Consider the following 25600-nt stretch of genomic DNA (forward strand, 5'->3'; position numbering starts at 1 on the left):
CTAAAGACAGCCCAGATACGCTCATACTGTGGCCAAAGTGGATGCAGTCTATTTTTCTCACTTTATCTGGAGAAAACTATTCGGTTGGCTTCTGGAAGGAAAAGATGAGCTTCCTGTGCCAAGAAGAAACATGTGCTGGCTTAGACTGCCTGGAGATAAGAGAGGAAGAGGGAACAAAGTGCCTGAGTAGAAGGACTTGGGAGTGATGGTGGACGAGAAGCTCAACATGAGCAGGCAATGCGCCCTTGCAGCCCAGAAGGCCAACCGCATCCTGGGCTGCATCAAAAGCAGTGTGGCCAGCAGGTCGAGGGAGGGGATTCTGCCCCTCTGTTCTCCTGTAGTGAGACCTTACTTGGAATCCTGCATCCAGTTCTGGAGCTCCCAAAATAAGAAGGACATGGACCAGTTGGAGAGGGTCCAGAGGAGGCCACGAAGATGATGAGAGGGCTGGAGTACTTCTCCTATGAGGCCAGGCTGAGAGAGTTGGGGCTGTTCAGCCTGGAGAAGAGGAGGCTCCTGGGAGACCTTATAGCAGTCTTCCAGTACCTCAAGGGGGCCTACAGGAAAAATGGGGAGAAACTCTTCAGTAGGGCCTGTTGTGATAGGATGAGGGGTGATGGTTTTAAAATAGAGGAAAGTAGATTTAGATTGGATATTAGAATTAAATTTTTTACAATGGGGGTTGTGGAATACAGGCCCAGGTTGCCCAGAGAGGTGGTGGAAGCACCATCCCTGGAAACATTCCAGGCCAGGTTGGCCGGGGCTCTGAGCAACCTGATCTGGTTGGAGATGTCCCTGTTCCTTGCAGGGGGGTTGGACTAGATGACCTTCGAAAGTCCCTTCCAACCGTAACCATTCTATGATTCTAAATAAACCCTTGGGAAGAAGAGAGGTTTCTTTACCCAGAACAGAGGTTCTGTACCCTGAAGACAATCTGAAATTTCTTGAAGACAATGTCAGGTGAGCAATATCTTATTAAACAGACAAATAGGTGGGGTACCTTTGGAACATACAAAAATTGTTCAGGAATTTTGACACCTAGGTAGCTGATGTCTAGAGAAGGGAGGTTGATGGCAAAGGCAATATCATATTAGACTGCAAGATCCAGCTGGAAGAAGCAGATACATGGGGAGACACACAGTCTCTTTCCAGCTCTAAAACTTCTAGTCAAATTGTGCTGATTTTTTTTTGTTTGAATCTTTTTCCCTGTCAGGAGCTGCCTAGATCTAACTACTTTAGTTTGAGCTAGGGAAGAGCCAGTAGCCCCTCTGTCCTATTTTCTGTCATTGTGACTTCCTGATTGCCCCTCCCCTCCCCCCCACCAGGGGCTTTTCACTTTACAATTGCAAATCTATAATTTTTAGCCAATATAAAACATACAGCTTAAGAAAACAGGAGAATATCACAGTTTACAGAAGAAAATCCACAACCGGGAGCTCTTGAACAGCCCAATAGTAAGATCGTGTTAGTGTGGCTGATTCCACAGAAGAGGGCAGAGTCTACAGCTGTCACAGCCGATATGATCGAAGGGAAAGGTTTTGTAGAGAAATTTTGCTTCACAGTAAAATATTCTCTGTTAAAATCAGCAGCTTGGTATTTAGAATTATCCCTAAATAGGAAAAAATACATTGTCCTGTGACAGATCTGATGATACCAGAATAATTGAGGAGGATGATAAGCAGAATGAGGCATTTTAATAGGACTATCCATATTCTCCTATGAATTTAATTGTGTCCATATTTGATTGTGTTCAGATGGCCTTTTAATATCTCCAGTGGTGGAGTCACTATGCCTGCAGACATTCAAAAGCCATTTGGACATGATCCTTGGCAAACAGCTCTAAATAGTCCTGCTTGAGCAGGGGAGACCAAAGGTCCCTTCCAACCTCAATCATTCTGTATTTCTGTGATATCTTTGTCATACACAGAACATTTGCAAAGAAATTTCAAAGAAGGTGGCCCAAGTTATCGGCATATTTATTTAGACGGGAGAAATAAATTGCACATTTTCAGTGCAATTCAATAAGGAAAAAAGGCAAGTTATCTTGCCCTATAGCTGTAGAAAAAGTGGTCAGAAGCACTAACACAGTCAAATAAAGCACAAGAAGATAAGTAAGTCATGGGATAGTTAACAAAAGACAAAAATGCAGTACAGGACTTGAGAAAACAGTGATAGCAGTAACTCTTAGCACAAGGGCTTGAATAATTTTATTTACCATCTCTCACAATGAAGGACGGAGGAGAACTGAACCTCAAACTGTTTCCCTATTGCTGGTGTGCGGCAGGCTGTAGGGAGCTGATGCCCACAGCCCATGAGTGAAGTCCATCCTGAGTAAGCCCAGGGGAGGTGTTGCAGACATTCAGCAGAAACTCAGCTGATGGGCAACTGAATCTTACAGAGCCTGAACACAATCTGCAATTTCTTGAAGACAATGTCAGGTGTGCAATATCTTATTAAACAGACAAATAGGTGGAGTACCTTTGGAACATACAAAAATATTTAGGCTTCAAGGTCCTTTGACATGATTATAGAAAGCAGTACCATTACCACTACAGCAAGAGCTTACACCATGCCACCTCTGTTATCCATCAATTTAATTTGCTTACAGGTGAGCATATGGGAAAATAAGATTTGTCCAGTTTAGGGCTAGTAGTTATTCAAATGTATAAATGAGCATTTTTATAGCACAGAAAATGATTCGAAAATCACCAGTAATGACTGTAGTTTGACCTTTCGCTCCTGTCCATTTGGCTACAGTGTTTTTGTCTAAGGGAGTATTCTTCAAACTTAAGTCTGGCCTGGGGTTAAGAAACTGCTCCCCACACTGTTGCTGCTTTCAGAATAAGAATCACCTGCAGGGATCCATTCACCCAAAATAGAAGCTTGCTCTTAAGTCCCTCCAACAGTATGCTTTCTCCACCCAGTGTCAGAGCCTGGAAACAGCTGATGTGAACATCCACCTCCATATGCAAGTGCCTATAGCCAAGCTGCAGAGTTTGTGGATGTCTATCTTTCTTTCCTTGATGTTAGTGCTTACAGGTCTTTGCAATGATGCATTCCTCTCCATTCCCACCTCTGGTCCTAAGGATCTACCAGGCAGATCTGGGTCATGCTAAGTCTCACATCAAATGTACATGCCTCAGGGGGCTAGGAAATTTTGATCTTTATAGGTAAAGCTCATGTGTCTGTCAGACTAGGGGTCTGAATGCCTTGAAGTTGCTCATTGTGATTACCTCGTCTTCTCTTCCACGCAATTGCTATTGTGTTGTGGGTTTTTTTTTTTGTTTGTTTGCTTTCTTTAAATTTCAGATTCATACCCTTTCTCCTTTTAATGCAGACCTAAGAAACTCAAGTCATAAAAGAAGATGTTCATCTTGTACCTACCAGTCAACAGCACGTCCACAACCCGCAAAACTGTAATTGAAGTCTGATAGAAGTTATAGACATTTATTGCAGCGGAAACGACAGAGTGCATGGCTTCCTAGATAAGTTTAAAAGTACTTGGGAAGAATATAATTAATATATCATCAAAAATGATCCCTTAGGCAATGAGAATCAACAAGGCAAGTCCTTCACTAGTGAAATTTGCACAATTTACTCAGAATTACTGCTCAAATGTATCTTCCCTCCTTCTCTGCCATGCATCAGCAAGAGATTTTTGCTTCCCATTCCTGTTACATTGCTTTATGAAACCTTCCGCCTCCCACCTGCGGAACAAGTTGCAGGTTTTTTTTCTCTAGCAAAAGGTAGGAAAAAGTCTGACATTGATGTGTTTATTCTTATCCAAAGCAAGCTGCTTGCCTGTGCTTCTCTCTCTGTCTCCTAATTTCTGTATCAGAAGACAGGATGTTACTTTCAGAAAACAGCTGAAATTTCAGCATAGAAAGTCCTTAGGAGTCCAAACCAGATGCAAAGAGAAGATATAACAGATGACTCACGGCATCTCTGGGTGACTGTGTCCTTTTAGCATGGCAGCTGGTGCTGCAGGACTGCGGCAGATGCCTAGAGTGACATGAAGTCATATAGTGTCTGTATCTAGTTTGGTATCTTGGAAGAGGATTCATCTGAAGAGGAGTATTCTTTCTTCTGTCTACCTTGTTTGTCCTAGATATTCATCCATAAGACATGAAAAGGAGTGAAGAGCTTAAAATGCCCTCAAGGTCTGGTGTAATGGGGCAGATAAAGTTCTTAGTAACATTTAAATTCAAGATTATTTGCATCCTCAACGAATCCAGTAGCAGAATCAGTGCAAAAATTTTTGATAAGTGGCCCAACATGTTTAATAATTCAGCTCTTTTATTTAAAGGATTCCAAAAAGTAAGTCAGGTGTTTCAGGGGGGAAAGCATATAATGCACCCTTCCCTACTAAGTATGGGGAAGAAAATATAACATTTTTTACTAACATAAAGTTTTATTTCTTTAGTTTTCTTGAGTTTTTCTAAGCCTTACAACATCTCCTGCAATACAATCCCATTTTTTTAATAAAGAGCTTAAGGAAACCATTTTACTACCAGCACTTTTATTTACATGAAGTGGCAATATTTACACCACCATCAAATTATGTTATATGACAGCTTTCTATAAATTTAAGCCATTTAGTTGGAGGTTTCAAATGGTTGTATAGGCTTGTATTGTATTTTTATTATATTTTAAGGACTTTCATTTTTGTCTAGACATCATCATGGCTATTTCTGTGTTAGATATGTTTTAACTGTAGAATAACTTCTACAGCCTAGGTGTTCAGAAAGCGAATTTGCTTTTCTGTGGAAGAGACCATTAAAAATATTATGTTGTCTAGATTTCAAGTGAAAATCTTAACTGCTTTGCTAACTTCTGGAAATCTTTTCACCTGGAGGCTACTTAAAGACAATACCATGTTTTAGATAAGGTGAGCTGTTTTACATTCCTTTCCTGATGGTACTTCAAGTACCATACAATTTTGTCAACGTTAGAAAGATTTAGAATTCTGTTTCTGCTTGATATAATTTTATGGCTGTTCTGCTCGAATCTATTTTAATTTTTTGGGGTTTTTTTTGCATTGTTTTCTTATTTTAACTTAGTAAGATACTTATGGTGTGCTTAGCCATCATTTTACCCATTGGTAGTCCTTAGCTAACATCATGGGTTACGGAAGCTTCAGATCTTTTTGAACTGTATGAAGCAATAAATTCCTACTACTAACAATGTCTTATCCCAGTTTAAGTCTGCAATTCTCTTCTGACTGCTACTGAGCATTATGGGCATTCTCTGGCAAAAGTTTATGGCTCATTGTATGCAAAAGTTACATCTTCACATTTCTATTGTGTGTCTGCTGCTTGTCATTTTGATAGCTTTCTCTCCAGGTTGCAAATGTTTCTAAGATGCCAGTTATCTTTAGTTGCCTGCTATGGGCAGAATGGGCAGAAAAGTTCACAGGGCTCAGCATGACTCAGAACGTGTAACATCTGCTTTTGCATTTCTATGGACTAGCGATAACTGTGATTATTCTGATGCAAGAGCTTCCCTCAGCACTCTGACTGAAAGCAGATCTCTGCCTGATAAAAGGTGTGGCACGCCATGCATTTTTGCAGATACTTCTAGTTTTACAGGGGGTGAAACTGTGGTATCAACCAGCAACTTAGAGACTTGACTGTCAAAAGATTCCACCTCCAAACAGCTTCTCAGCCCTTTTGCTGCCAGCAGGTCACAGCAGAGTATGTTTTGAGGCTTCTCGTTATAAAAGGACATATGCCACCCACAAAGTGAACTTAAATAAAACCTTTTAAGTACTTTCAGGCAAATGTTCACCTTCAGCACATCAGGTTTAATCTTATTTTCCCTTAGTGGGCCTCAGAGATAGAACATTCTATCTAACACCTGTGTGTTGCTTCTTGCTAGGCGACTAGAAATGGTGATAGCTCTCTCCTGTGGCAGAGATCATCAAAAGCACCCTAAGTGAATAAGCATCTTTCCAAAAGGTTAAATGGAAAAATGTCGTGAAGAACAAAGATAATTGAATAGCAAGGAGAATATTTTGGATTTTCTCTCATATTTGTATTTGTATATGGGGAGAGGAGGGTTTATGCTTCCAGCTTGTACATTTCTTGCTTCTGCAGACATGTATGGGAACACCCCAAGCAAGATTAGATATCTCTAAGGTTTTAGTGCCCAGCCTCCCACAAGACACAAAGGATAGTAAAGCTTCATAGCCAGAAAGACTCTGATAGCAGGACTCCCAGTTTCATTCCTTTAGTGTCTTGGCTTCTCAGAGTCAACAACAATGCCACAGAAAGGGAGAAGATTGGGGATAGTATCCACATCTCTGTATGCAGGCTGCTAGAGAACAGTGTTTGGATCAGCCTCAAATGACACAGATGATTTTGTATCCTCTGGCAAGATGTTACAACAGAAACAAATACTTACTCCAACCATAGTAAAAAAAAGAAACAGCTATCTGAACCCCTTTCCAACTCAGCCCGCCCCATGATCATGCACATATCGAAGCCTCAGTCTTGCCCTTTGCAGAAAACTTTGGTTTTTTTGCTTTTTTTTCATGTGATGCCCCACTGTCTTCTAGGGCTAGAATACTTCCTCACTCTCAAGTTTTTAGGCTGCTTACATGCACACCTTATCAACTTGACTTGAAGTTTATTTAATATTTTATTCCCAAAGGAGTTGAGAAGTTTGGTGTAAGTTGCTCTTAAAATGGGTTTGGATGTAAGATGGCTAATGATGCTTATTTCCTACTATTGTAAAACCCATCTGGGTGTAAGAGCCATCTATGCCTGTGATTATTATTGCATGTGCTTGTATCCTCTTGTGCAAGGGCTGCATTTGGAATACAGAGCATACATATACTTAAAAGGATACCCAAAGCAAGCCCTCAAATAGTTAGGTATAGTTTTAACTTGGTAAAAGTAATTGAAATACAGGAACTTAGGCAAAAAATCCACAATTTTAAAAAAATCAAATTCCATTAGTATATTCTTTTTAATCTAAACTTTATAATTGAGATGGTAAACCAGGCTTCATTTCATTTTCTGATCATATAACCTGCTATATATATTTTTAAGAAGATAAACTGGTTGTTTTCTCATTATTACTTTGAACAATACCGAATTGCATAAGAATGGTAAACATTAAATAGCTTTTTGTACAGTTGAATCCTTCTGCTATCTCATACAGCATTAGAAATACTATGTAATAAAGATATTCCTGCATTCTGCTGGGCATAGTCTGACCCGTCTGTTCTATTTCCCTAAAAGTTCCTGATAAATACTAAAAAGTTCTTGATAAAATTATATATAGTGATGTAAACTGAATTTCTTTCCTTGATCTCTCTTGCTACCTGCTGGTCGAAGTGTTTATTGTTCTCACATTTTTGATTTGATGAAATCCAGTAAATAGGTCAAATGTAAAAAAAAAAACCCTACAGTAAGTGTTGTCTCTGCACATGCCACACATTAAACTTCTTTGCTCTTCGTTTAGCATTCATGCCTTGCCTGCAGGTGCAGATGAAAACTCTTGCTATGTGAAATAAAGGCGTTAGAAAGTCCAGTCCCAGAAATGCACTGGTAAAAGAAGATGAACACCTGAAATGATATTCAAAGAAACTTTATTCAAAGATAAAGGCTGAAGCAGTTGTACAATTGTAAGTGACTTGTAACAGAAGAAATTGAGTAGAATGTGAGAAACACTCGTAGCACTTCTTTTTAAATTCATTAGTATTTCTAAGGGAGCTTCAAACTGTAAATTATTCAAGAAACTCAGTGATCAGAATGTCCTAGGCTGGAGGAAATATGTCTTGCTGGGATTAAGGGATGCTGTTGTGCCCTGAAAAGCTGTTATATCAAAAGCAGGCTAGGGTCATCTAAAGGTATGGATGCCTTGCTAAACAAGGAGGAAGTCTGAAACAGCAAGAAATTTCTGGCTTCAGGAAATAAAGATGCTGATAAAAAGATGGATGGATACAAGTGCCAAAATGTCTGGTGCACTGTGGTAAAGAAATTGTAGAGCAAGTTGTTGCATCTAGGGAGGTTACAGATGAGACGCACTGAGGAGCTGTCTTCTTCTGGTGAAGTTCTCTGCTCCTCTGAACTCTGAGGTTTTCTGCAGAGGGGTTTCTTACTGTGGAAGGACCAAACCATGCCAGTTCCATGAAGTTCTGCCTATGGACCTGGCTGTTTCTGGAAACAGGTAAGTCCGTCTGCTGTTGGCCAGGAATTTTGCATGCCACAAACCTGTGTATACAGTACTTCCTTAATTTCATCGAACTGGGACTTCGAGGTGCCAATCCTTCTCTTCATTAGGTATGCTGCAGCCACCATAATGACTGTACTGAGCGGTGTGTTCTTGAACAGACATAATCGAGTTTAGTGGTACGGTCAGTCCAGGAGAGCGTGGATGTTAAAGGACTGGCCTTAGATATGGTCACTTGCTATAGGACTCTGGTAAAATAACTTATCCTTGCGTGTCCACTATGTGTGAAATAGGAGAGAGAAATAAAATTCTTTAAAGCTTCTTATGCTGCAGAGACTTGGAGGAGGATGGAATGACTTAAACAGAAAGACAGAATTGGTCATTTCTTGCTATTAATTCTGCTCCATTTATATATTTTGTAGTAGCATCGGCGGGAGAATTCCTATTTGTTGAACAAGTTTGTCTATTTGGAACTCTGTGTGAGATGTTTAAAACTGTTGAGTGATTTGATCTGCTGCTTTTCATGCTATAATGAACTGAGCAGTTTTTCCTCCCCACATGTCAGCCAGTTTTGGTTGAAAATTGTTGATTCTAGTAGGGATTGCACATACAGAGCAGCTTGGAAAGCTAACGATTTTGTATAATAAATTTGCATGGGCAGACACAAAAGTTTCCCACTACTAAACCTGTAATTTGAACAATGGCAATTTCTTCCTCCCTCCCTTCTTTCCTCCCTCCCTCCCTTTGGCTCTTCTTTACTTCCTTGCCTCCTTCGTTTCCTTCTTACTGAGTATGTTGTACAGTATTTCTGGAACCTCAGAATGGCACTCAGAAAAATTCCAAGTTCAAATTTTGCTATGGCTGGCTTGCAGATAAAATCCATCTGGATATGGTAAGAAGGGATTTTTTTGTGATGTGATTTTACACGGTGATGCTAGGAGTTGGAACGAAACTTGCTGCTGCACAGGAACCACGTGCACTTTTCAGTTCAACCACTCTAACTCTGAATAAAAATGTAATCTCTGCTGTGCTTGCTAAACAAGGAAAAATCTGATCAGCTGCTGGTTCTATCTTTTTATTCTTTCATTTGCTGAAAGTAAATGTGCTTGAGACTGCTTGGCTGGAGTGAAACTGACTGGCTAAGCTACTCTGGAAGAGATGCCCAGATTTTTTTTTCAGCTGATCCTGAATATCTATTCAAAATGTTTTTCGTCTCTACGGAGTATGACACAGAAAAAGAGATTGCACGCATGAGAAAAATAAGAGATTCAGAATTAATGTTCTTTTTACTCTAAAGAATATCTGCACATATTCAGTTATTTTAGAAGAGTTATTGCAGAATTATTTATTTAATCATGATTATGTCAGTCACCTTTTCTCAGGAGACCTGCTATGGATGGTTTTTGTTCGTTTGATTGATTTTAATGGATTTGTCATGGTATTGAATATTTAATCCCAGTGTATAGTTGTCAAGTTGCTTTAAAACAAAAATTATCAATACTTCTATGTGACAAGGAATAGTTAAAATTCATAACATGCAATGAAAACATCTTACATTTCAGGAGAGGATGGAAACCGTGTTTTTGTAAAGGGCTGAGCTGCTGTGGGCGTAATCCTTGACAGTATAATATTTGTGTCTGGAATACATCTAACAGTACATTCAGGTAAGCTGCTCATTTTTAGCTAGAGAAATATGAGGATGGTATTTCCAAGGGCCTTGCTCCTGTTTAAAATTCCCAAGCATGAAAAAATTGACAGGAGCACAAATCACTTCCCTGCCAAATATAGCAGCCAGTTTTGTGAAGTAAAAGAAAGACAATCAGTAAAATTGCACTTACGGTAGGTTATTTCAAAGCTATTGTCTCATACAGCGATGAAGCATCTTCCCAGACATGACATTCAGAACAGAAATCAGAAATTGATTGTGATCGTCTGTCCAGTCTTACATGAGAAAGGGTTTGAAAGCTACTGCCTGTTTATAGAGAGAAACACAGTATAGGATGGTTTATCCTCTGGGGAAAGAGTTGAAGTTTGAGAAAGGAAAAATTTGGATTAAAATCCTACAATGCTTCTTCTCTGTGCATCAGCAATTTGAAAAAAAAACACTAGAACTAGTATATGAGATTAAAAAATAATTAGATCCTTCCGTCTGCTCTGCTTTTTTGGTTTTTTTTTTAATCTCAAATGAGTTTTTGCAAAATTTTCTACAGTAGTGAAAACAAGGCAAACATGAACGTAATTTTTGTTAAGGGGGTATGTCTGACACTAAATCACACTCAGAGTAAGAGTTTCTGACCTTTTTTCCCCCTAATTTTATTTTTGTGTCTAAAAGATATGTTATTTCTTAAACATGAGAAATAAGCTTAACTCTATAGGTTCAATTATGTAAATCTGCCTTTTCTGGGACACTCATCTGATACTGCAACTTGAAGACAACTATACGTTGTAGTCCAGAAACACTAATGGAATTCTTATGCACTTCAGCTTTTTTTATCCTTATTTATTATATCTGACATTTTTATTTCCTTCTTGGATATCTTATTACTCTTATTAGTTCCTGCAAAATCCCTGAAAACTCTTACTTGAAAACATGAATTTTATTTGCTACTGAGAGTCAAAAATCCTAGGCCACTGTTTTAACAGCACTGTTTGTAAAATATCTTGGATGTTAATGATGCAAACCTTATTTAGAAATAAATGAGACTGTAAGTACTCAAATCCCAATAAAGTAAATGTTACACTCATTTTTTAATAGAAGTAAGCAAATAGGATATGTTCTTTTGCATGGACACGACACATCTTACAGTCGGCAAAAGGAAGGTGCGAAGAGGAGGACTAAAAGGAAAAACAAACAATTTTTTTTTGTAATGGGCTGAAAAATAGCCAAGGAAAAAGAAATTCATGTCTGGGACTGGAATAACACTGAAAATAGCACTAAGTAAGTGGTTCATTTTCAACCACAAAAGATGGTAAAAAAACCATATTACTACAGTGGGAACAGGCAGTACCCTTGTAGGGCGTTATAAATCCTTGTAAAGCTGTCAGCTAACCTGTGACAAGGACAGCTCAATAACAACACTCGGGACTGGAACTAGGCTGGAAGTAAATTCCGGTAAGAACAGAAGATACAGGGGTAGAGGTGGACGTAAAAGGTCGTTCTAGCAGTTAAAAAGTGACATCTTGAAAAGAATAAGACTGAGTGTGCAAGCTCAGTTTCCTTCAGCAAAAACTTACCTGTTTTAGAACAGACCAAGCTCTTTGGGTCAACACCTAGTAAAGGCGATATGGTACTGATAACAGCATGCACGCTGTGCTCTTTCTTTCACATAATGTCTGGCTTTAAGTGTATGCTCAGTTACTGTAACTAAACCCTCTAAGAACATGATTCTGTAGAATCAGTGCAGATTCACTTCAGCTTCTCTGTTCTACAGATGAAAAGAAAAGCTGTAGAAAAAGGAACAATTACAAGATTTTGTAACAGTTTCCTTTCACTCTCATAACCTTGCCTAGTGTGTAGGAGAGCTGAATTCCTATTCAGGGATACAGCAGGTCTGAATAAATCCTACTGCTTATCTAGGATCAATTGTTCTGAATTCATGTTGCAAGGAGGAAACTCTGTCATTGTGCGGATCATACAACTGTCCGTACAGCAAGAGTGGAGCTGTGATAAATGACTGCATCTGCATCTGCAGAAAAGCGATTTTGCTTTACAGAGTGGAGAGGCCATGCACAGAATCTGGCTTGGAGGGCAATCAGTCTGGAATCTAAGTCATTTAATTAGAATTACTATTAAGACACAGCTGTATAGGAAAGAAAAAAAATGTACACCAAACTTTGGTCAAAGTGTAACGCTTTCAAGATACTCACCTGAAATACTTACTTACTTACTTGCAATAAGCCTCTGGTGGTTTTGAGGAGGCTCTAGTAAAAATGAGATTTGGAAATAGATTTACAGTGTCCCAAAACTGACAAAGGAGAGTTTTAGACCATCTCATGGAACATTTTTTTTTAGTACTGAATACTTGAAATAGTGTATCAGGTGCAAGCTAGCTGCTCTGTAAATATTTTCATGAACACTGAACAGTTCATATCAAGACACATATTTGGGAGTAGATATATTTACATGTGCTTTCAAGTAAGTCCAAATGGGGGAAAATATCTCCATGAAATCTGTTGGTTTACAGCTAAACTAGACAAACAGGATCCAATCTATACTTGTTCTCAGTAATTCAGCAGCTCTGAACTGGTATCCTGTTAAATCAAAATGAACACTTAAGACTGCTTTTAACATTCAGTGTTTTAATTCTCAACATTGCTACAGCAGACCCTACAGCTCTGTAGAGTGCTTGTTCTAGTAGAAAATTATGTGCTTTTGTAGAGTCTAATAGAGAATTCTGAGAAACAAAGTGCTGGGGGCAGAGGCATGCAATTGTCTCAGACAACATTTCTAGATGGAGATCTTGGAAGTAATATTCTGAATTTGCCTGAAAGATCAGGGCATGTTTTGGACCAGGCTGAAACAAGTGATTGCCTAAGTTGTGAGAAGTCAGCAAGTTGAAAGTTCACGTTTTCGTAAAGCTTCTCAGGTTTTTGTAAAGTTTCTTACAGTTGTGATATACCAGTTTTGAGAAAATTATATTTGGCCAAGGAACAGCTTAACAATAAATTCAAGTAAATCTGAAGAATATTAAAGAACCTGTTCATTCCAGAGTAACTACTGAGCAGCAGTACAAGATTGCCTGGAATTGGGTGGCTTCCAAAGATTTTAAAACCCGAGTTCTGAGTGGCATTTTGAGATGGTTTGATAATAACGTCCATGGTAATGGGAACACTGGAAGTAACAATGCACTTAGCTTTGGGACAAGGACTCTTTCACCTGAAGTGAAGAAATACCACTGTTATGTTTAGGCTCTAATGGATGGGAAGTTTAGAGAGTTTTGATGTGAGGTGCCTCAGTGTTGCAGGCTGGTATAAGATGGGATAAGATAAGAGCATTAAGTGAGGTGGATGGAGGAAGTGGTATACAAAAATTTCCACTCCTGTCTTGCTTTTTCTTATCCATCCTCACGATTACAGCTAATTTTCTGACTTCTACAGTTGCTGGTACGATAGAAGGATGCGATCAAAATTTCCTCTGTGATAGATATGAGCTGTGTTAGTGAGTAGGATCCCACAGTACATTCACAGTGTGATTCACAGTAGTGAACTATCACGAGAATTTTTACTCGGGTTTTGAACTAGGAAGCTTGAAAAGAAACACCCTGGGGGATCTGTGTATACACATCAAAGTTAAAAAACTCCTTTCAGTCAAAAGCTACTGTCAGCTTTTTTTGTAAAGTTCTTTGTCACAGTGAAACTCTGGACGTGCCTATGAAAAGCTGACTTTTGGAAAGGGGACAAGGCTATCTGTTCATCCAAGTAAGTGCCAGAAATAAACATTTCAAAAACTGAGTTGATGATGCTGTGATGAGCTTTAGCATTTAGAGATTTAAAGATATTTCTTCCCTGAATGAGAAACTTTCCAATTATCTGTGTTTCCACAGTTAGTGGCAAATGTTCATCTTGAAATTGTCAGACTTGTGAGTCCTGGTTTGCTTCCTTTAGTACAAAGCATTCAAGGTCAAATCTGCTAGCCCGTGGTGATTTTGCTTCTACTATCATGAATGGGTTTTTTTTGAGATAGTTTTTTAGAGTTAATATCTTCAAGATGAGAACTGTGTTTGAAAAATGCCTGTGTTGTTCTACTGATTATAGAGGGACACTAGGATATCTATACTAAGTTTAGATCACTCACATGTGTAGGATATGTTTCTACTCTGTCTCAAGACCTGTAATTTCCTTAAACTTGTGGTCCAGAGTGTCAGTTTCTTTGCAAGATGTGATGGCTGAAAAAAAGGAAAAAGACTTTTCAAATTATGGTTTTTACTAGTATCACAGGTAGAAATGGAAAGACCATTTAATAAGTAGGAATAAAGTCTGTCATGAATCAAAACTTCTGATGGCCAGGATTTTGTAAAGCTCTGCTGGTATGTATCTTTGGAGATGGAAATCAAGAGCTGAAATGTGGGAGAGGAATGCACCTAAAAGCAAAGCCATGTAAGTCTAAAAGAGATGTAAAAGGCTTTAGAAAGCACACGCCAGTGTTTCTTAGGAGTGCATGCATACACGTTGACCACAGATGTCCCGTACCAGTTTCCCATAGAGTTTAACTGATGATTTGAGTAATTGTTTTATTCTAAGTTTCCAGAATGGAAATGAGGAATGACATGTGAGTACTTCCTTTTCAATAGATGTAAGTAAATTATATTTAAAAAAAAATACAAAATATAAATAAATAAGCCTGAGGCCCCTGATCGCTGAAATCTAATGATGAAAAATATTTTCGAGCATCTTTAGTTTCCAACAATTATTTATCATAGTGTTTGGCAATCAGCTTCTTTAGTGTTCAGAAAATACCAGTATGCATGGATGTTTGTTCCAAGGCAGACAATCAGATCTTCGACAGGAGCAGGTAAGAACTTAGTGTTTTCTAGAAGTACTTACTTTCATCTATTTCCAGACGACTTACAAAGTCGTCAGAAAAAAAGCAAGCTGCTTCTCACCCGGAGTAGCTCGATACCTTGTATTCGACTATTCCTGCCTTTGTGATTGGATATGACACAATCCTTAAAGAGAAGTCGAAGCAATTTACTGTGGTATCTTTTGGCAATGTTCACAGGGAGCAACTACCTCTGGATTTTAAGCCAGAGCTGATAATATGTTTGCCAGCAAATGAGGTACTATTAGAAACTAAGTTCATTAAAGCTTTTCTTACTGCATATACGATTGCTCTGCATTCTCCCTACAACAGATAATTTGCCTTCAGGAACAGAAATAAACCGATAGCAAAACCAGATATTTTTTCCTAGTGAAGAATTGCCTCGTAAATGTTTTAATGATTGAAAGTAGATAAGATGGAGTGATAATTATTCCCTGGTGAAAGAAACCAGTTTCCAATTTAAAGTGGAAAGAAAAGAAAGGGACACATACATTTATAGGTAACAGGTTGAGGGCAATGTCTTTAGTTAAGCCATGAGTCTCATTCAGTAATAAACTACAGATATCATTATTTAATAAAACTGTATTTAGTTAACTTCTCTTTTAGCAAAGGAGGACTTAAGAAGGCAAATATATTTCTCTGGATGGTTTTTGTAAAGCACTTGCTGGCTGTGAGAATACAGGAAACTTTGGGAAATTAACATTTGGACAAGGAACAAGAATTGTCGTAAAACAAAGTAAGTGCGTAGCGAAGAATTTCATACAGAAACACTAACAATCTAACTTCTTTTTCTAAGGTTCAGGTTCTCTTATCAATCCAATTTTACTAATTACACTTCCATGAGTTTTTTTTAAAGCATGTAATTTTTTTGAAGGTGTAGGAAATCTCGTCTCTGTTCTGGTGAGTATCCATAAGACTGAAAAAAAAAAAAGTCAATATTGTTTTTTCTTATGCCAGCCCCATGGCCTTCTCAAATGTGCTATGTTACCAGAACTGCGGTCTGGAATGATTCAGACAAATCTTTTTTTTATTCTTTTAAAACTAATACGTTGGCATAATAATGGTTGCAGAGAGATGTTCTCATGCTAAATGCTGTCCTCTTTCTGTACCTGTACTTCATCTGAAATACCTTAAATGGAAAAAAAAAAAGTAAAATCTAGAACTTGTTTGCTTTTATAGACCCAAAATATATACTGATGTGGACAGTGAAGTATTAATTGATGCTGTTTGTGATAAGATTTGGTTTAGCAAAATTTTAAGCAACAAAAGTAAATTTCTGTGGATACAGTCATCAGCACAGCAAGACATTTTGCTTCATACTGGCTTCTAAAGATTTTGGAAAGGCAATATTTAACTCTATCTTTCAGCAGCAACAGGGAATCTGTTAACGTTTTCCTGTAATGTTTTATGTAAAGTACCTTGTCATAGTGTGACTGGTGGTTATGGAAAGATCACTTTTGGTGGAGGAACTCATCTGTTCGTGCTTCCAAGTAAGTCCTCCAGTTAAAATAGTGGTCTCAGATCACAGTTTTCTGCAGATCCCAAATCCAGTGAGAGTCCACTTAGCGCAACTCCTGTGTCCTCTGCAGAGCTGGATGCAGAAATGTTCTTGTGCTTTGGTCATAGATACCTTCTCCCACAGATTAAGACTGAATGATTAATTCAGATTCATCCCAGAAGCGTGCAGCACTATAAATCATACAGGCTTAAACAAAGTTTCTGTTAAATTCTGTTCTGTCCTTGCAATTTCAAGGAGATACTTTTATTAAGGAGCTTGTATTCAAGCCCCTCAGTGCTAATTTCTCATTTCCAAGCTAATATCTGATGAAGTGCATAGACTTTTTCAGGGGCTGTGAGACAAATAGCTACTAATTTCCTACCTTTTTTTGAGACTTTAGCAATTCTAGTTCAAAACTGCTGCATTGTCCATGCAACCTAAGCAATTAAGGAGCAATTGGAAGTTTAATGGACCTCCCTTTTCAGCTTAGATATTCCAGCTACATAAAATGTTACCATGTTCTACTAGATTGATTGACTTCATTGAATATTCTCTTGAATTTTCATGATAAGATGGTAATTTGTGCTGCTATTGAGAGGCAGATATATCTGAGAAATAAAAATTAGTAAAATAAAATGAACTTTCTTTTCATTTAACAGAAAGAAATCAGAACAATCTTTTGTTAATAGGAAAGAAATTTGCAGTTTGTAGTTTTAGTTTAAAGAAAATATCTGAGGAGAAAAGGAAAACAGTCTAGATAGCATTTCCCATAAAATACTTATCTATACATGACTAGGTTTTTTTTCTTCCATTTAGTACTATGAAAGGTACAACTTTTTCTTTGAGACTCCCCAGGACACTTTTAGCCAATAAATTCTTAAGTTTGGAGTTGATTTTTGTAGAAGAATCTCAGACACTGCCACTGTAGGAGAAAGAAAGCAGGTATTTGGATGGTGACATGGTTAATTTTGACACAAAGTAAGTGTGGTCTAGTTAAGGACACTCAGTTTTTTTACCTCTTTCTCTTCATACTCTTCTGTCTGCTTTAACGATAAAGAAAAAGTGTGGAGGGAGAGAAACTGAACGTTGAATGTAAATCATATGACAAATACTCAGTGGTATTAAGCAGTTTGTTATAATAAGTGTATATTTTCACATAAGAAACGAGAATTCCTAAAGTATTCTTCTGGGGGCCTAGATTCAGTAGGGCAAGGTGATCAAAATTACTGAAGGACATGAAAACACAAGTTGAGGGGCCAATTTCACTTGCTTTGAGTTAAGGCAAAAGAAAAACCCAGAAGTTTTCTGAAGCTATTCTGGAAATGTAGCCAGCTCAAGTTGTTGGTCCATAATGTCAATCTGTAGAGTGTCATTCTTCTGTTGTGTCAATCTCAAATATTGCAGGAATCTTACACTTGTTTTTCCTGCCTGTGTTGTGTAGGAGTCAGGCTAAATAATCTTAGTAAGTCCTGATTCTTGATCTGTGATCAAAATGTAATGAAAAATGATATGTAGAAAATGATAAGAGGAAACCCGAGGTTTTCTTAGTAAGTTGGCACCAACTAGGTCAAATCAGCTACAGACTTGACTTGATCAAAATCCTATTAAAAATGCAGTCAATGATTTATGCCTGATGAGGTGTGAAAAGGAGGACGAGATGGGGTTGTATTCATCACATCTTCATTATTGCATTTCTAAAAACCTTACACAAACAATCCACATAAACATATGCAGAACCATAGAATATATAGTGGAAATGTGCATATCCATCACAGAAGTTCATTAGGATTATGGTTAATTATTTGACTGCAAGGGCAAGTTCTCTTTCTCTCTCTCCTTTACATTTTAGTCTGCATATAAGATCTGAACTCTTAGTGAGGAACAAAGAACGAAGGCTTGTCGTTAGAGTGCAAGCATTTTCCTGTCCTGGTAGCTTACAGAACGGAAATGTTTTCATGAGATTTCAAATATATGCCTAGATCTTCTTCACTGGGCTGAGTAAAAATATAATGGGATTCTCTTGGTTAATTCCTGTCTAGAAATCATCACAGATCAGGCATTTCCCTGTTTTGTATAAAATTGTAGAGCAGAAAACATTTTTGCAAAGGAATTAAATGATGTGTGAGTTTAGAAACTGGTTATAACAAGTTGCAGTTTGGGAAAGGAACAAGGCTCAGCATTAAACCAACTAAGTGCATGATCTGAACAAAAGTATCTTGAGACGTATTGGAGAACCTGTCTTTACTAAGGCACAGCTTTTAAAATAAATGTTAACTATTATTTCTGTAGAGAGGATCTTAGTTTATTCCTGGCTGTGCCAAAGCATCTTGTGTTCAGGGCACTAATCTTTCTTGACCTGTAAAAAGTATTGACATAAAATCTACTAGGAGACAGAGACAACACAGCCTTTAGTTTGTGGGGACATCTAAATGGCATTTTGTACATATAGTTTTATTTCGATGATTTGAGTCTCCTGCCATGGAACCTGAAATGTGCAGAAGAGTGTGGGATTTTTTGTAAGGGAGCTTTCGACAGTGTGTATTCAGGAAACGCAGACAGACTCATCTTCGGAAGAGGAACCAGGCTGCTGATAAAGCCCAGTAGGTATCTTTTCACCTATATGGTTAGGAAAGACAGAGTACTTTAAGTCTTTTGTCAGGTCTTCCTTAATATACAGAGGGAAGATCTTTAAAATGGAAAGGAAAGAGGGCTTAAGGAAGAAGAGCACATCCTGAACTTCACTTCTAACTTCCCTGTCATGTAGATGTGAGTGAAACAGGTCAGGAATTGCTATTGTTCTCCTAAAATCAGTGAATGAACTTTGTGTTGTGCAAGCACCATGTTAGGATGAACCCTACAGGGCAATATATTTGAGATTAGTGTTCATGAATAACCTTTGTTTGCAAAAAAAAAGATTTAGTGAAACTGGCATCTGGAGTTAGGTTTGGATCCCTTACTGGATTCATTGCCAATTGAATAAATAAGAAAAATTAAGACCTTGAATTGGTTTTCTCTGGGAATTTCCTTCTGTTTATTTTTTTTTTTGGCTTCTTTATTTTATGGGTCAGGTCCCTTGCTTAGCTTCTGAGATGAGAAGTTTTAGAAACAACTGTGTTAGTTGTTTAAAAAAGCTGTGGCAACTTCATCCCGCCTTGATAGGTCTAACAGTGTGTTCTAGCTTTTAAAGTCTGAGGCTTCTCTCCTTTATAATTTTTCTATAGAAGCTTATTACTGTGGGTCAACTGAGTCTTCCTGGGAGCTCACCTTTGGGAAAGGCACAAAACTAATTATGAAATCAGGTATATCTTACAACAAATAGTTCTTTAGCATTATAACACAAGGCTCAGATTCTCCTGTCCTAACCGTGGTAAAATTTGTTCTACTTAAAAACTGTGAAAGGAGCTTCAGCTGCATTATACTGACAAGGTAACAGGCTTGGTTTCCTACTTCACACATTTTAGAATTGTTTCTATCTCCATTTCTATGGAACGATCATAGGCATGCAACTAGAAAGACATCCTAATTTGGAGTCAAATGTATGTGACAAGGGTGACATCTGTTTTCCCCTTTGATCTCTTTTGAGAAATGTATATACTTCACTGGAGCAAAAGTTGTCTGTGGTTTTTGTTGGTCAATGTGTCACTGTGTGAATTCAGCATCCGACTGGAAAGTCACCTTTGGAAGTGGGACACAACTGGTGGTGAAACCAGGTAGGTAGAAACCCTGGAATAAGGATAGGAAAGCCCGATTCCTCTTTCTGTGAAACAGCCATTAAAATTCTATTGTTCTTTCCTTCTGTGGGCAACTGAAGGTCAAGGTTGATCTTGCATCAGGGAAAAATCATTATAAAGCTAAATACCTATTTGGAGGACTGGACTCTCCTGTGTGTGTAATTGAGAGCTATAGCATTTGTGAATGTTCAGAATTAGTTTAATGCAGGTTCTGAAGCAACGACTGTAATAACAATCTTCTGGGCAACCTCTATTGATGTCAAGTGTCTCGTGAGAGGATAGAGAGACAGGATCCATCCCAATGGACTGTATGCTGGATGTTTCTTTTTCTCCAAAAAAAAAAAGTAGCAAATCACTCAGTTGTAGCTTTCTACACCTGGAGAGAGGAGTCCTAACCCAAATACTCCCTTTATTTATTACTACATGTTCCCAGAAGTCTCCCAGACCTGCAGAGACATTCACTGTCCTTTTATTTCCATTGCCCAGAACCTTATTCTCAGTAATTCTCAGAAGCTGCAGTTCTTGTCTCTGCTGGGAAAAATGTCTTAACTTTTACTCTGCTGCTCCTGCTTCTAGCTATAGACAGATTTTCATTCAGGTTTTCACTCCTTGACTAAAAAAGCTGGACACGCTTGGAAAGACATCTGAGCAAGCAGAGTGTTGCATTTTTGGGGAGTCAAGAAAGGTATTTTTAAGATTTGGACTACGTGCAGGAAGGTCTAGGGGGAGCACAGGTTGCCGTTCTCTCCAAGGATGTGGATAAGCTTGTGTTTTTGTTGAGGTGAAAATCACTGTGTGAACTACGACAAGCTCACACTTGGCTCAGGGACACGGCTTCAAGTTTTGCCTAGTAAGTGTCATCATCTTGTAGTCTCCTTCCACGTAGTCTCCTTCCAAGCTACCCACTGCCCAGACAGCTTTCCAGCACCCCTCTTCTTGGGCTTCTGGCTCTTCAGCAGGCTACATGCCACCTGCTGCCCTCCAGGACAGGTTTTGGCTCAGGGCAGAAGCGACAGTCTTTCCAAACAGGGTTTATATCCATAGGTCCGACAGTGCTCCTGAACCCGCAGACACATCACAGGGGGTCTTTCGCTTCAGGATGCAGCAGATTACTAGTGACATTCAGCAATATTTAGTTTGGCTGTGGATGCCCAGCTTTGCCAAGTGGTTGAGAAGGTTTTTGTTGAGAGAGGAAATGCTGTGTGATCACGGGAGCTCGTGCATATAAACCTGTTTTCGGCTCAGGAACAAGACTCACTGTTAGGCCATGTAAGTCCAACACTGCTCCCACGCTTTCTATTCTCTTTGAGGCATTTCTTTGGGTGGTTGAGAGTAGCAGCCTGGCCAGGTGTTTGATCATTTCTGCATGACCATTTCTAGGCATGGAGTTTGCTTTAAGGGGATGTGCCAGCTTGGTCCAAAGTGAACCTTCCTGCTCCTCGTTTGGCTGGGATGGAGAAAATGGTCACACACCTGCTCCCAAAGGTCCCAGCTGCCCGGTGGGGAGATTGTCTTACTACACTGGATATCAGTGGAGTTTGTGCTGCATTGCGAAGTACTGTCATAGTTCTGCTGACCCTCCAAATCTAGACACGGCTGGGCGAAGGTTTGGGGAGAGATGCTGCTTCAGAAATGGCTTGCTGGGATTTTTGTTATGGAAGAAAATGCTGTGTGATCTCAGCTCCAGCCTCAGCAAGCTGACCTATGGCTGAGGGACCAGACTGTCGGTCCAGCCCAGTGAGTGTGAAGCTTTACTGTGCAGTATTCTTGTGTGTCCTTTGTCAAAAGTCCTTGAGTGTCCATTGGAGAGCACTGTAGATGTACTTGGTATATCTGGGTCATCTTTCACAGGGGAAGGAGAACACAGGCACTATTTCAAGGTGCTCTCATGCTTAAAAGTGTTTCCAAGGGGAGGATTTTTCATGTATAGGGAAACGTGCTCCTGACTTGGTGCTCGTAGCTGCTTTCAGCCCACATAAGCGGTAGACAGTGAAAAGTGGAAATTAATGTGGCTGAGCAGAGTCAGAAGTGGAAGGATCCTCAAAAGTGCCAAGCAAGTGAAATTGCCCTCCAGTAATTCAATCTGCAGAAATGCAACAAATTTCCATTTTACAGTGAGCATCTTCCTTGTCGAAGGACAAGTGAAGAGGCTGCCATTAAAGCCCTACTGGTGGAGGTATCACGAGCTGGGAGCTAATCCTTGGTGTTTCTGCAAAGTGTTCTGCTGTTGTGACAACAGCTTCAAATTCACCTTTGGCTCTGGGATTAAAGTCACCAACTGGACAAGTGGGTTAATGCCTGCATGTTGCACTCTCACCCAACAATTTTGTCTTAAGGCTCTGCTCCAGCAACAGCACAGGAGAAGCGCACAGGAGAGGAAAAGTAAACAGAACTCTCAGGGAAAGTTTATGTTTTCGGCAAACTAGAAAACCAATGACAAGACTGTGCTTTTTCTTGTTTGCACAACAAATCAAGATGAAATTATTTTGGCCCTCTCTTCTGAAGAGATCAGGTACCAACGAATGACTGGTATTCTCCAAGGAGCCTGAGAGAGCCATCCCTGAGTTTTTATCTTTCCTTCTTCTGGGTGTTGCAGTTCCCAGGGCAAATGCCATCTCCTGTCCAAAGGGCACATCCCCCTCCTCGCAAAAAAAGATCAGAGTGGGTAGGAGAGATGGGGTTCTTGTTAGGATGTGTAGCACTGTGTGACCAACAATGCAAGAAACATCCAGTTTGGGCGAGGGACGAAACTACATGTTCTTCCAAGTACGTTTTCTTCTCCTGCTTCTCCACTTCATGCTGTCTCCTCTCACTGCATTCCCACTTTTAGGCAGCTTAAGAAAAAAAAAAAAGAGAATCAGAGGCACAGCTGGAAGACAGGGAAGATTCTTTTTCCTAGACTTGGGAAGGCTGGGCAAAGGCTTGGGGAGAGATGCTGCTTCTGAAGTGGATTGCAGTACTTTTTGTTATGGCAGGAAATGCTGTGGGGTTATGGCAATGAGAAGCTGACCTTTGGCTCAGGGACCAGACTGTCCGTCCGACCCAGTGAGTGTGCAGCGTTACTGTGTCTCCTCTCTCAAAAATCCTTGAGTGTCCTCCACAGCGACCTGTAGATAACCTTGTGGTATCTGGGTCATGTAACAGATGGGAAGGAGAACACAGGTGATATTTCCAGAAAATCTCATACCAAGAAGCATTTCCACGTGGTGGGCTTCTGCTGTTTAGAGAAACGTGGTATGGAAACAGTGCTCCAGGCTGCTGAGAGTCCGGTAGCCGGTAGGAATAGAGGCACGGTGTGGGACAGACGGAGGGATTGACCAACTTGTGCTCAGTATCTGTGTATGGCTGTAGAATGTCGTGGGGGATATGTACAGGGGGTTCAGTTCTGTTCCTTACTTTAGGACAGTCAGGTAACTTGAGCAAGGCTCATATGGTGCTTGGTGCAAAAGTTCCCTGATAGTCATGTGAAATATCTCTAGGTAGGTAGATGTTTTTTTTTTTTCTGAGCAGAACCGGAGAGAGAAAAGCTGTGGATCATCACCATACTTGCTTTCAGCCTGGCTAAGGTGTGGGCAGGGAAAGAAGGAAGCTCAGGAAAGCAAAACTGGCTCGTTGTGCAAATAGGGATGATGCATTTGGAAACCTTTGTCTAAATTAGCCACTTCTGACTCCAACTAGTTTCTTTTTGTGGTTTGGTTTTGGTGGGTTTTGTTATTGTTGTTGTTGTTGTTGTTTTTCCATTAACTAGCTCAGGTGCAAACTTGTGCGAATGCACGGCCTGAATTCAGGTTCTGATATGTGAAGTTTCTCCATTGCTCTTTTCAAACTTTCTCACGCTAATAATACTAGTCAGGATCTTCTGCTGTCTAGGGTAACCCAGGCTGCATGATACAAACTCTCGTTAGGCAACGCCATCTCTCCTCAGAGTGCACTCAGCAAGTATTGGTTAATGAATTGGGAAGTGCAGCCTGCAAAGGAGGACTAACAGAGCAGAAACGTAACACAAACTGGTCAGACAAAATTAGAAAGCTGATGGCAAGAGTGTACTTTTTTCTCTTTTGCACAACAAACCAAGACCACGCCATTTTGGCATTCTGTCCTGAAAAGTCCTGGTACCCACAAATGACTGGAATTGTCCAAGCAGCCTGAGAAAGCCACCCCTGAGTTTTCATCTTTCCCTCCTCTTGGTGTTGCAGTTCACAAGTCAAATGCCATCTCCTGTCCAAGGGGCTCGTCCCTCTCCCCAGAAAAGGAGACCAGAGCGAGTGAGAGAGCAGACTGAGACTGGGGTTCTTGTTAGGATGTGTCGCATTGTGTGAACGTCAACACAGGAAAACTCCAGTTTGGGCCAGGGACGAAGCTACGTGTTCTTCCAAGTATGTTTTCTTCTCCTGCTTCTCTGCTTTATTCTGTCTTCTCTCACTGCATTCCCACTGTTAAGCAGCTTAAGATCAAAAAGACAAGTCAGAGGCACAGCTGGCAGACAGGGAGGATTTCCACTGGCCCAGGTTGCCCAGAGAGGTGGTTGATGCCCCATCCCTGCAAATGTTCAAGGCCAGGTTGGATGAGGCTCTGAGCAACCTGATCTGGTTGGAGATGTCCCTGCTCCTTGCAGGGGATTGGACTGGATGACCTTTGAAGGTTCCTTCCAACCCCAACCATTCTATGATTCTATGATTTATGATCCCCTAGACTTGGCATGGCTGGGCAAAGGCTTGGGGAGAGATTCTGCTTCTGAAGTGACTTGCAGGACTTTCTGTTATGGAAGGAAATGTTGTGGGGTTATGGCTCCAGCTTCAGCAAGCTGACCTTTGGCTCAGGAACCAGACTGTCCATCCGACCCAGTGAGTGTGCAGCTTTGCTGTGTCTCTCCATTGTCAAAAGTCCTTGAGTGTCCACCGCCGTGCCCTGTTAGATGTCCTTGTCATATATAAGTCACATAACAGATGTGAAGGAGCACATAGACACTCTTCCATCTAAGGGAGATGATGTGAACCTTCAAGGGAGTTTCTGAGACAGTGGACATGTGCAGAAATCCCCGCTTGGATGAGCGACTGCCCTGAAACCCAGTTTCAGGAATAAGTTTTCCCATGTTCTGTGTAGCAGCACTGTCTTTGAGCCTGTTGCATCAGAAAACTTCGTAATCGCTTTTTGCACAAGGTCATTTGCAGAACTAACAGGGACATTTTTAAATTACATGTGTCAGAGCTTGCACAGTGCATAGAAAGTAACTTATGGAAAGAGAACTGCGCTTTCAGTTCTAGCTCGTACGTAACCACTTGCGTTGGAAACTAAAATTGCTTCATTTTTTTTCTTCTTTTTCATTGTTTAGCAGTGAAAAGTTTGAGAATTGAACAATTAAATTCTCCAGAAGGCCCAAGGTCTGGTCTTAGGTGTGTCTAATTGTTTTGTCTTCCTCTGAGGTGTTTTACAGTGTCTAGGTTTATCTAAATGAGGGGTTAATCTGAATGAGGGGTTCTCCCTTCGCCCTATACCTAGATGTGGGTGTGTGCTGCAGGCAATGACACTCTGGATCAATTTACAAGTCTCTACTTAAGCAGTTCTGGAAGCTACAGTGATGCTATGGGGTGGAATTCTGAAAACAAGTCTGAGTGTGCCAGCTGACTCTGTCTGCAATGGCTCAAAGATGCTTCA

At 39.9% G+C, this 25600-nt stretch overlaps 1 protein-coding gene across 1 annotated transcript in view; it reads left to right on the forward strand.

Moving 5' to 3' along the window:
- LOC104477806 (M1-specific T cell receptor alpha chain-like) overlaps positions 1-25600 on the forward strand; it is a 117313-nt gene that overhangs the window by 71111 nt on the left and 20602 nt on the right. The window contains exon 3 of the mRNA XM_086766583.1: positions 19866-19924. Coding sequence (XP_086622709.1) covers positions 19866-19924 — 59 coding nt within the window. The remainder of the gene's footprint in view (positions 1-19865; positions 19925-25600) is intronic.

Source organism: Chlamydotis macqueenii, chromosome 25 (assembly GCF_036417535.1).
Source record: "Chlamydotis macqueenii isolate bChlMac1 chromosome 25, bChlMac1.mat, whole genome shotgun sequence".
NCBI classification, from domain to species: domain Eukaryota; kingdom Metazoa; phylum Chordata; class Aves; order Otidiformes; family Otididae; genus Chlamydotis; species Chlamydotis macqueenii.